Source organism: Gadus macrocephalus, chromosome 8, assembly GCF_031168955.1.
Source record: "Gadus macrocephalus chromosome 8, ASM3116895v1".
Lineage (NCBI taxonomy): Eukaryota > Metazoa > Chordata > Actinopteri > Gadiformes > Gadidae > Gadus > Gadus macrocephalus.
Genome location: NC_082389.1, coordinates 7843112 through 7855680, shown reverse-complemented (window position 1 = coordinate 7855680; position 12569 = coordinate 7843112). Strand labels below are relative to the sequence as shown.

The 12569-nt window shown below is 44.0% G+C and overlaps 2 protein-coding genes across 3 annotated transcripts in view; one reads left to right on the top strand and one right to left on the bottom strand.

The window, feature by feature from the left end:
• On the bottom strand, nt 1-3235 carry LOC132462798 (histone-lysine N-methyltransferase PRDM9-like). The gene is made up of 2 exons (XM_060058549.1): nt 2976-3235; nt 1-1834 (listed from the first exon to the last, which is right to left on the bottom strand). The coding sequence occupies exons 1-2, from the start codon at nt 3166-3168 to the stop codon at nt 777-779; spliced, it is 1251 nt and encodes a 416-aa protein (XP_059914532.1). The 5' UTR covers nt 3169-3235; the 3' UTR covers nt 1-776.
• A 329-nt stretch (nt 3236-3564) lies between these two features.
• The window catches only part of myo9b (myosin IXb), a 30855-nt gene continuing 21850 nt past the window's right edge, over nt 3565-12569 (top strand). For both annotated transcript variants that reach the window (XM_060058555.1, XM_060058556.1), the window contains exons 1-5: nt 3565-3954; nt 4270-5050; nt 9060-9154; nt 9940-10002; nt 11411-11510. In XM_060058555.1, the coding sequence (XP_059914538.1) occupies nt 4271-5050; nt 9060-9154; nt 9940-10002; nt 11411-11510 (1038 nt within the window). In that variant the 5' untranslated portion in view covers nt 3565-3954; nt 4270. The remainder of the gene's footprint in view (nt 3955-4269; nt 5051-9059; nt 9155-9939; nt 10003-11410; nt 11511-12569) is intronic.

Below are 12569 nucleotides of genomic sequence, written 5' to 3'. Positions count from 1 at the left end.
GCAATATTCTTCCTTTAAGAATAGCATATGAGTGCATTTATCATTATTAATAATACAATTACAATTATTATATCATCGCCAATTTTTTAGAAGAATCAGGGGATAGCATTAAAGAAATAGAACACTGTCATGTATTTCAATATTGAATTAATCACTGGTCTCTGCAAAGCAGACTGGGTCTTGCTTTGCTTCCTTATTGCTCATCATTACGGATAGGTAAATGTAAACAGCATTCAATACAGTAAGCAAATCTGTCGGGCTTATGGTTTCAACTAATTACGTTTCAGAATACATGACTCTGCAAATGCTGTTTCGATTAGCTTGGGGGCCCTCAATGACATCATATCCTGCTTACCAAAGCACATGCACTTTGGATATAAAATTGCAAACATCTTTCTCAAATTAATGGCCTAGGTAAGGAAATACTGAATTCAGCTTCCAGCAGCAGATGGCTTTGAAAAAAAAAAAAAAAAACTCACTTTTCATTGATCTTGTGCAGAGAAGCCTAATCCAGTTTGGGAAGAGGACACATACTCACTCTTGAGGGCCACCTGGTGGCTCCAAAACTCAACTCAAAAGGTTAACAAGGGAACATTTACTATACGGTACATTTTATCGTATAACTATCGTCCAAACATGAAAAAGCTATTCATATGAATGTAAATATTAATAAATGTGACAAAATAAAATCTGTCAATAAATATATGTAATAAAACCCAGAGGAATAGCTTGACCCAAACAAAAATGCCTGTCGTTCTCCATCCACCACCGGCTCACTAATAACTCATTGTCTGGCACGACATCGCCCAGCGGGCAGCGGTGGCGGCGGCGTCGGTCGATCCCGACCCGTCTCCGCCGGCTGCATAGCGTCCGTCCGGCGCCCCGGCGCAGTGTCCGGCGGCGTCCATCGCCATCGCCCCGGGGCAGTGGTGCCTCACGTGCACCGCCAGAGTGGCCTTGCGAGAGAAGCCCCGGCCGCAGGCGCCACAGGTGACCTGCAGGCCGCTCGCCTGCGGGCACTTGTGGACCTTCAGCGCCTGCTTGAAGTTAAACCTCTTCCCGCACACGGTGCAGCCGTAGGGCTTGTACGCGCTGTGCACCTGCACGTGCTTGGTGAGGTTGCACTTGTTGACGAAGCTCTTGCCGCAGACGGTGCAGCAGTGGGGCCTCTCGCCCGTGTGGCCCTTCATGTGGGCCGTCAGCGCGCCGCTCTGGCTGAAGCGGTTGCCGCACTGGGGGCAGGCGAAAGGCTTCTCCCCCGTGTGCACCCTCATGTGGATGATGAGCTTGGAGTTGCGGGCGTGGCCTTTGTTGCACACCGGACAAATGTGTCGCCGTGCGGGGGCCGGTTGTGGCCCCTGACCTGGCCGGTAAGGGTTCGGGGGCCCATGCTGCTGCTGCTGCTGCTGCTGTACTGCCGAGGCGAAGGCCGGTGGAGGCTCAGCCCATCGCCTCTCCGACTGGCTCCTGTAAGGCGACGAGCGTCGCTCCGGGTTATTCTCGGAGAGTAAACTCCAAAACAAACGGTCGGCTTCCTCGATTTCCTCCGCGGGACTTCTTTGGATGTCTTCCGGTCCGCTGAAGCCATCCTGCGGTTCTTCCTTAATGAAACTAAGGTTGATTTCTTTCGGGCTTTGGATTAATTGTTTGAGTTCTTCTTTGGTGCTTTGGAAGTCGGTCCCCACGTGCCTTGGGGTGACTTCCTCTGGTTCGTCTTTAGGGGGCAGGGAATCAGGCCCCACCTGGTTTGGTCCACTGAGGTTCTGTGAGGTTCGCTCCTGTTGCTGCTCTGGGAAAACCACTGCCTCATCTCCTGAAAAGGACTCCTCGCAGCCTGGAAGGAAGAATGAAACATAATAAGACAAACTTCTTTGAAACTTGTGATGTTTTACACCCATCCACGCCACCACAGAGAATCGGAACTTCCCCCTCAACCAACATGTAATTACTTGCTTCCTCTAGTGACCACTTGGGGGTGACATAATTATGCGTAAACATTTGCACCTGAGCAAAAGTATTCAGCTGCCTCTGGATGGACAGGTGGTTATGGTTAGTATAACGTTAGAGATGGCTATGTAACAATTATCCGCCGAAGACGAAGTTCATAGTGTGGAAGTTCATAGTGTGAATAGTGGGGAATAGCCCCCGAGACCGAAGGAGCCTGAGGTGTATATTTATTGTTTTAGTGTCACGTGAACACTCCAAAAAATGTATATCGAAGTATTTGAAAGTAGGATAATTCAGTAAACACACGATTTGATATGGTTATGTTAGGTGTTTATGTTTGGTTAATCAGTCTATCAAACCATAAGTATTTAACACTTTCTAGGATTCGTATCTATACCACTGCACTGATCCTATGCATCGGATCCTATGGATCCGATGCAATTATAACGAAGTATCGGGCCATCATATTGGTATCCAAAATCCTATACAATTTTCATGGCACTTGGATGTATGAAGATAATAACTCAAAAGAAAAAAGTGAGTTTCTAGACTATAACTGATACTACAATTTTTATTATTGATTATTAAATTTATGTCACAGTTGGTTTACAGCTACACAATATAACAGGTAGGCCTACACACACGGCCAATAGATGTCGCTCAAAATCTCTAACTTGCAATGGAATAATATCCCCTAATATAAACCAAGGGCTGAGAAATAGCTTATACAGCAACTAAATACATCACAACAATGGTTCAATTGTCACATTCATTAAATATTTCCCAGAGAAGGTAAACGATCGCTATCATGTGTTATTCATTGGTTATGCAGTCCATGCCAGGGCTCAGTGGTCCGCTTGGCCAGGGGGTTCACAGAGAGCCGCACGGACGTCCGTTGTAGGGACGATTTAGGCACTTCCGAAATGACCAAACTCGTGTGTTTACAACATAAATAAGAATCCTGACTGTGCTAAACACGCAGATAAATCGAAACAGGTGAAAGAATATGTCTTTGAGAATATACGCACCAGCGTTGTGTAAATACCCCACTGGGTCCAAAACTCTGTCCAGCAGCTTGCCTTTGCGATCGTTTTCTTCTTTTAAACGAACGATTTCATTGTCATATTCAGTTATCGTTTTCTGAAATTCCACGAATAATGTTTCAATAGCTGTAGTAAGCATCTGGTTTACCAGAGCTCTCATTTCATGTAGTTTAGACATCGTAAATATTCTCTGTCCTGCTTCCTCGCCTGCCCATGGTACTTCCGGCGATGCCTTCAAATTAAAAGCCCCCTCATGCCTTCCCTGCTCCAAGGCAAATACAGTTCAGGCATTGTGATGTTAAAAAGCTGATGGAGGCTATAAATTTATGTTAAATCATATATTTTTATAAGACTTCTGTCTTCAGACCATAACTAGATGTCGATAATAATTAAATATGGCAGACTAATTAATTAAAATTCGTTTATTTTAAGGTTTATGTGCCAATATGATATTATATCAGTTAAATAAACCAGTCATATGCATCGAAAGTGTAATAACCCTTGTTATAAATGGGGGAGTAGCATGTCTTTACAGGCTATAGTCCTATTGTGAAAGAGACTATTATGAAACAGCGTTGTTTTTTGTTGTTTTTACCCTTTAGCAAAGTCCTTATTTACTTTCTATGCTAATTAAATGGACCGGAAGTTATTTTTCAGCTATTCTCGCTGACTTGTCGGTCCCCAGCGGTCTGACGACGAGTGCGTGTTAAAGAAATCTAGGAAGTAACTTTTTTGCGCTCCGAACGGATTTGACTGTAATTCATAGTTGTACGCTTCGACTGGAACCATATACATGTAGTTTCCCTTAGTTTTGTTTAGCCAGGTTTTTCAGACAGCGCAGGTGTCTTTCTATTATTTTTTTTCCCTTCAAGGTGTGCAAGCGACAGCGCCAGAGGTGCGGTGATTCCTGTTTCTGTCAGGAATGTTTTAACTCAAAAATGAAATGAACACTCTTCTCTCGAAAGTAAGGATTTTTTTCTTCTGTTCTCATTTGTGGCATGTTTATAAAACAAAGCATTTGACATCGTTTTCTTTTTTTTCATGCGTTTCATTTTGACACGTTTAAATCGTTCCTTCGTGGAGTCGTTACCGTCTGCGTTTATTCGCATGTATTTTCTAGTTGGTTACCGCACCTTTACTCTTCTAATGTCACGTTGCACGTTAATTTCACACTCAGACACGTTTCAGTATCGTCATTTTCCAAAAGACTAAGCAGTTCCCAAAAATATGAGTCTATTCTTAAGCGTTTCGGTCTATTCGGGTTTCTTTTTCTCTTCAGGATGAGCAGTTTGCAGGGCGCGCAGACGAGCGGTCCCGGTGACCATCCGTCCCACGTCATCCAGATCTACCCTAGGCTGAAACAAGTCACCGCGCAATGCCTTACCCTGCAGGTCACCGCCGCCCAAACCACTGCCGCGGTCATACAACACGCAGTGGCCACCCTGGGCATTGACACGCAACGCTCTTACAGCCTTCTGGAGCTGAAGGAGAGCGACGGGGAAGAGACGGTCCTCGAGGATGGGGAACACCCCGTGAACAGGTACTTTCTGTGGCCCCCGGAGACCCACAGATGGCATCCCAAGAGCCAAGGCTACTACTTCATCCTGCAGCCTCTGCTCCAAGAGGGGGAGGCCTGGCTGGAGGAGCTGGTGGAGGACTACGATGACCTTTGCCGGCTCCCGGAGCTGAGCGAGGACGCCCTGCTGCAGACCCTGCGCAAGCGCTTCTACAAGAAGAAGATCTACACCTACGCCAGCAGCATCCTGGTGGCCGTCAACCCTTTCAAGTTCCTGCCCTGCTACTACAACCCCAAGTACGTCATGATGTACGAGAACCAGCCGCTGGGCAAGCTGAGCCCGCACATCTTCGCCGTGGCCAACGTGGCCTACCACGCCATGCTGAACCGGCGGCTGGACCAGTGCATCGTCATCTCCGGGGAGAGTGGCTCGGGCAAGACGGAGAGCAGCAGCTACCTGGTCCACTGCCTGACGGCGCTAAGCCAGAAGCGCTACGCCAGCGGCGTGGTGCGTACGCTGCTGGGCGCCGGGCCTGTGCTGGAGGTACGTCGTCCGTCCCCCCGTCCCCCCCCCACACACACACACACACACACACACACACACACACACACACACACACACACACACACACACACACACACACACACACACACACACACACACACACACACACACACACACACACCTCCTCGACACCCCCCTCTGTCACCACCAGGCCGACTACTGCTGTCACACAGCTCACAGCTGACACACACCCTCACCCTGTCAGTGTCCATTGTGTCTGGTGACACCGGCCTTGTGGGGATCTGCCCGAGTGGATGAGAGCAGATGGACGGAGGTCAGCCGCTTTGTGTATAGTGGACGGGCGTTGAATGCATCCCCCCCCATCCTGGTTTTAAAACATCAGACAGCTCAAAGTGATTCCTTATATGGCCCTGATGTAAATGTATCTCTTGTTACATCAATGATCTGATGAACAATTGACATCAATGGTTAGATTACCTTCTAACCAAATTATCATTTTATTACATTTTTAGCCCTGGTCGTATATTTTGTCAGTAGGGAGTGGATTTAAAGTTCTGGAGTTTCTATAAATGATTGTTAACTCCCTTTTCTGCAATGGATGCCTGTGGCCATCATTTGATTTACATGAAATACAGATAGTAACTGCTAGTTATTTGGGAAGCCATGTCTATTAACTAGAGTTTCTCTCAACCTATTTTAGACCTGGTGATCTTGTTGTACCTCATTGTGGTCTTGAGGTATGTCTAAGGCTTGTTAGGTATTATTGAACATACTGTATATCCGCTCGCATGCATTTGTGAGCAGATTTGTCGTGGTTGTTGCTTGACGCGGGACCAAATGTGTGTTCAGGACAGAGGTTGCACACAGAATGACAGATGGACAACACATGTGTGATCTCAGCAGGCACCGGGCCATACAATGTAACTCAACACAGACAGAGAACAGGCAGGAACCTTTTAGCTTTACGTTCTTTCACGTGAAACTGTGCTTCAAAGGATTCCAGTTTTCGATTGGATTTATATCATAGGCTCCTAAGGATTCAATTAAATTCAATTTTATTTGTATAGCCCTTAAACACCATTACAGTGTCAAAGGGCTTAACAGGCCAAATATTTATGGCAAGGATGAAACTAAAAGGACCAAGATACATCCTACTGAACTTGACTATTGTTTCCAGTGTAGGGCCATGTTTCAGTTCCACACGTTGACGTGACAGTAGAGCCTTTGTGGTTCTGTTCCTGTTCTCTGGTACTTGGAAATACCAGACTATTTAATATCTCAGTAAATAATGTATTTCTTTTTAGCATTCCAGTCTCCATGCAAAACGGTAGTGTTGATAAACACTTCCAAACACTTCCCTCACACAAGAGTCATGCTCAGGCTTCACTCGTGGTCTCAATGAAATACCTTACCATATCGGTAGTAGTTCAAACACCAATGCTAATTATTTGTTAACATTGCATTACATGCTAGACGTTTCCTGAAACCTGAACAGCATGGCGGCTCTATGAGTGGCTAAGCTTACATACAATGAAGTTTGACCCACTTTGTTTCCCGTCACACACACCCATCCCGCCATGTATAGAGGCTCCGCTTCAGATTTTGTCTCTGAACAGGCCCAACAGGTTTCTAGGAAATAACGAATGGATCATTTTCCTAGGTATCCATATTGTACCTTGTTTTGAATGGCGAAGGGGGGGGGCTTATCGTCATTGGTTAAGAGGAATGAAGAGGACATAGTTTTACTGATGATAATGACTCAGATGTCTCGCTAAAAAAACAAGTGTGGGGGTAAAGGTGGTTGACCAAGGATAATACTCAGCCAGCTGTGTGATAAGGATAGGGCAGGTCTAGCAAGAGAAAGAAGAAACGGTTGGCAATAAGAAGAAACAGTTCCTTCTTTGGGGGTAGCTTGGCTTTAACACGTGACCTTCATATTTTAAGAATGCTTTTCAAATCATCTATTCCACAAGCGGGCTATTATAACAAGGGCTCAGTCTTCTCCTTCATGATGTAGGCACAGTACATTTGATTTTATGTGTGGGGCAACTGTGCGTGTTTGTTATTATCTGATATTTGACGTGCTTTTTGTGGCGGGATTGTTGTTATATTATAACAATATGTGTGGCATGACGAAACCAGAACAAGAGTTCAAAACTAGGCTGACCCCATCTCACACAAGTTTATAATAGTTTCGTTTTTATTGGGGTTGGGGGGGGGGGGGGGGGGGGGCGTTAAACTCGAGAACTGATAAGTAACGTGTCCATTAGTGACGATTTTGACGCAGAGTCTTGTGCTTCAGTGTGTGGGGAATGTTTTGGGCGTTGGCGTTGTGGGAAAACCAGGTAGAAGGAACGTCTACATGTCACGACAGGACCAGCCAGGTGATCTGGGAACGCTGCGTCTATAAAACCCAAGCTCTCTTCTCTCTTTCATACTCGTGTCTCTTGGGTCTCTTGTGCATGCCGCTGTGTGCATTAAGGCCTTAACTTCTTCCATCGGAACACACTTTTCTCTTTTCATTTTCTCCTCCAAAACGAATGTCTCTCTTTCACTGTCCCTCTCGCCCTTCCCGTCCTCTCGGTTCCCTGTGCACAGCGGTGTAAACAACCCCTTGATCCAGGCCATTCTGCAGGAAAAACACTGCTATGACGTATTCCGAACATTGAGTTCACTGTTTACCGAGGTGCGCTGTGGGATGGAACATTCCAGAAACCTGCACCTGTGTAGAAGCAGCCCTCTCCTGTCAGGACAAGAAGAGTCCTTATCGTTACATAGCACATCTTCTCCTCCTCCTCCTCCTCCCTCTACGTCTTTTCCATCCACCCTCGACGCTGACGTAGGCTCAGGTTTGAAAAAGAATGTCTGTGTCCTTTTTTCGTAGACGGTAATGATTTTGGAAGGAGTTGATGCAGCTGATATGACATCCAAGTACAATCCTTAGCCTGATGTCCCATTCAGTATTTGCCTTCAACTCGTAAAGAGGCTGCATGGGGACACCTGTACCTGGCAGAGAGACCACACTGTTGTTGAGATCTGCTTTTCCCTCCTTTCCCAACCACTTGCATTAACATATTCCCTGGTGAATGCGGTTCTACTGGAATGGATTGTTTTGTTTTTTTGAAAGTCAGTTTATCGCCCAATCGGGCTGAGGCCACTGAGGGCTGAAAAGTACAACGCGATAAAAAGAAGATACTTTGTTAACAAGCTCAGTGCTTGGTGCTTATTGCAGAGTTTATTTTGTATTGTTTGTGTTGTCAAATGGATGCAACACGGCTCTTCTAAAATGCCCCTCAGGCATTCGACTGTAACAGTGGATGCAACAAAACACACATGGAAGAATGCTTGACATTTAACAACAATGTTCAAGGGCAAGCCTACTGGCCCAACACAAGGTCTCCACTATGAAGCCGGAGTATTCGGTATTTGAGAGCAACCAAACAATAAAAGAGTCACAGTAAATGGTTGGTTGATCATTAGCCACGTCTGCCGTGTCCAGTAGGTGACATGTTCGTCAGTGAGTCACAGGAAATGAATGATTGACACATTTTGATTTCAAAGTGTGGGAAAATAATTTCCACAATCCTTTAGCAGTTTTCTATGACACAATTGAACACATTGTTTAAAAAGTATGCGACCATATACAATCTGACCATTCTGTCGCTTTTCCGAGTCCCGTTTCTCAAACATCTCTCTTTTCGAGGCCTGCTTTTATTTTATTGATGTTAAAGGGGGCCAGGAGGGATAGATGTGCTGTTACTACAGTGAGAAAGCAACATCTCAACGTACACGTATGAGCCATTCAAAAGCCTTCCCCCTAAGAGCTGGAGAATGTGTTGGAGATAAGAATGTGCATCAAAGCAAGACACTGAAATAATGGCATTAATGGCAAAGGTTGGACTCGGATAATCAACCGCTTAATGATGATGATATTGAAAGTGCTCTCCCTCTTTTTATGTTTAGCGATGTGTGAGAACATATTAAAGCTCACATTTATCCATTATTTATGCTATTTTTTTTTTTTAAGGCTTTCGGGAATGCTACGACAGCACAGAACAACAACTCCAGTCGCTTCGGGAAATTCGTCCAGCTCAACTACCTGGAGAGTGGGGTGATCCGAGGGTGAGGCGTGGCCGTGTGTCTTCTGTACTTTATTTATTTACCTCACTGTCTCCATGGTGATGTTGATCTCTTCTGGGCATCTGAGCGTTGTCACTACCCTGTATCGAGGTCAAGGTTGCTTTATTCATACCCGTGGGTAAATTTGGTTTTCAGGGCAAGAAAAGGGCGTTCAAACACTTAGCATACACAGTATAAAAACAAGGACACAACAAAAATACAGAAGACAAGACAGACACGCAGACAAAAATCTCAGGTGCTCAGTACATCAGAAAGTGCAACAAAGTTATGCACCACTAGTGGCGCTGCAACAATTTATTCGTATACTGCAGGAACAAAACTGTTCCTGTAGCGGTTTGTTCTGCTTTTGGGAACTTTGAGCCTCTGTCTGGAGGGAAGCAGCTGAAATGCACTGTTTAAAGGGTGGGTGCTATCATTTTGAACGGATTTCGATAACCTCTGTAACTGTTTGGTGTACAGGGCTTCCATGTTCGGCTGTGGCTCACCAATCAACTTGCCGGACCATTTTACAATCTTGTTGAGGGAATTCTTATTTTTTAAAGATATGTTTCCAAACCATGATGCTAAGGAAAATGTTAAAATTTACTCAATAAAAGCACAATAAAACAAGAAGAGAACTGAATATATTTAAAACGTCTTTTGAAGTGGTTGCTTTTTCGTCATCCTTTTATTTTAATTTCTTGTGTTCATTAGTTCGGTCATTCTTAGTCATATCCGTTGTGTAACCAATTCCTAATTCTCTCCCTCCCCCCTCGTTGCCATGGTAGGGCCATCATCGAGAAGTACCTGCTGGAGAAGAGTCGTCTGGTGTGCAGAGACACGAGCGAGCGGTACGAGCCCAGAGATGACTTGTTGACCTTGTACACGTCAACATAGACGGATGGATGGGCTTTGGGTTGGCCTAGTCACACGTCACATCCATTTAGCGTGTCGAATGAATCTCAATGTTAAAAATACTATTTTACAATAATGTGCAGTATTTTGCTTTGCCACTGCTGCTTAACTCGTTTACACTGTTTACAATGTTTCCATGGTGAGTAATCAGTAATTGAAAAAGAGGACACATGTTTATTTCTGGCCAGAAGCCCCATCAATTCAGACTTCCCTTTTCTCCTAAAGCATGGGGCACTTACGAAGAATAATATATTTTTAGGACACTTCGGACAGCAAAGCATTGAATTTAAATTTAGAGTATGATCATGGGAAGATGCAGGAAGCAAAACTACCAAGCATACATTCAATGAGACATTCGGTGTACATGATTCTCATAGCGAACCTTCACATTGTGGGCAGTAAATACAAAGGAAACAAAGGTGAGGGAGTGACCTCACCTAAGTGATTAGCCTTATAAGCCGTTTTGAAAATCTGCCCCATCACAAGTGGACATCTAGGTGGACATCCGTCCCACATCTAGGTGAGCACGCCCACTAGTGATGTCAGAAGAGGCCGATTTTCAAAACGGCTTGTAACAGCTAAACAACTTCACACCTGGTGGCATGTCATGGGACCTTTAATAATCTAGGTTCAAGGAGAATGTATACAAATACCTTTTCAATTGACTGGTAATTATATGAACAAGGCTTATATAATTGTATATTATAATTAGGATTTACTTTTCCACGACGGCGTTAGGGTTGCCAGTCCAGCTGGATCACCAGCTCTAGTTCCATGATCGAGATCACCCGTGTGCCATCTTATATGTTGGCCAACGTATAGCTTTCACAATCAATAATAAAGCCTGTTATACATATCGTTATAATGCATTTTATTATTTTATGCAATTTATAAATGTACATTTACAGAATTTTGACTCCTGATAACGAGAGAGGGGTAGCACAAGTCATTCTTGGTTACGTTGTTAAATATAGCACACTGCCGCATTATACTGACATGACGGCAAGTAACTTATTCTAATTATTGATAAAGTACAATACTACACAAATCTGAAAATATATATTCCTGGGGGAATGGTAAATCGATCTTGGATGTTTTATAACAAGTCAAAGTGTTTTATCCTGTTTTGTTTCTTTAATCTACAACGAGACTATAAGGTCTCGTAGAGCTTCCTAGAGTATTATGGTCTGGCTAATGTAATCCAGCCCCATTGACCTTACACTGCGGATGAGAATGCAAATTAGTGCAAATGTAACTGTACGGTTAGAATCGACACATGTATTTCCATTACGCAAAGGTGTGCTAATTTGCCTGCTTGTTTGTGTGTGGCCTTCGAACCATCAGGAACTACCATGTGTTCTACTATCTGCTCATCGGAGCGTCCAAAGAAGAGCGGAAAGAGTTCACTCTGTTGCAGCCACAGGAATACAACTACCTCCAGCAGGTACCTTCACTGAGCCTAAGCCTTCTGTCATGTTCCTTTTAAGATGTCGATGGCTGATTTCTGACCCGATGTAAATGCAGCCAATTGATTCCATAAGCAATACATCTCTTATGGCGCGTTTCAGCCGAGCGGGCAGTTGGGTGCGGTATGACCAAAAGTTGAACCGCTTAGCGGTGGAAAGTGGAGCCGTATCCGAGCGACACCTGACCGCACCGCACTGCTCGGTGGAAACGCGTCATAGATCAGGGTGAATTTACTGTGTGTTTGGGTTTCACTACAGGAAGTCTTGAACGGAAATGAGGAACTCCTAATGCCCCGTGATACACTTGAAGTGATCCAACATTGATTTGTTGTGTCACTTATGCGTCATAGCTGTGTGTGGGGTTTTCCTGCCGGTTCAGTTCTTTCCTCATACCAAAGTTTCATTTCCTCAGTTTTCTCAGAAGTAGAGGAAATGATCCTAGGTGCTTCTGAGCAATGCAGGATGAAAAGAAAGTGCATGATTTGTACATTCTGACCCAAGGAACCTATATTTACGTTATCCAGGTTGTGAGATTATCAGGAGAATCAATCATTAGGTGAGTGCTGCATGAAGCGCTCAACTATTTTTCTTTATATGTTTTTTCTTTTTTTCTTTTCTAATTCTCTACAAACTTTGGGACCTATCTCCTTCCTACATTTTTCGAAAGAGACTCCATTAAAATTTTAAAACATTCAGAATAGCTTGGAATCGCGCGCTTCTTTTCAGATTTTTTTTTATATTTTATACTTTTTAAGATATTCTATTCAATGGTACAGTCTGGTACGTCGTAACTGAATCAATTTTCAACCGTTTATCTTTGTTCAAACCATTTAAGAAATCTACACACTTGTATCTCCAATATTATCTAAAAGGAATTTCGATATCATTTAAAATTTCTTCAGAATCACAGTTTTAGTTTCAAACCATGTTATTTTATAGTTGGTCACATTCTAACACTTAATTTCTTAAGACATCCGTCCAATTTCAACCGTTTACCTTCGTTCAAACCATTTAACAAATCTACACACTTATATCAT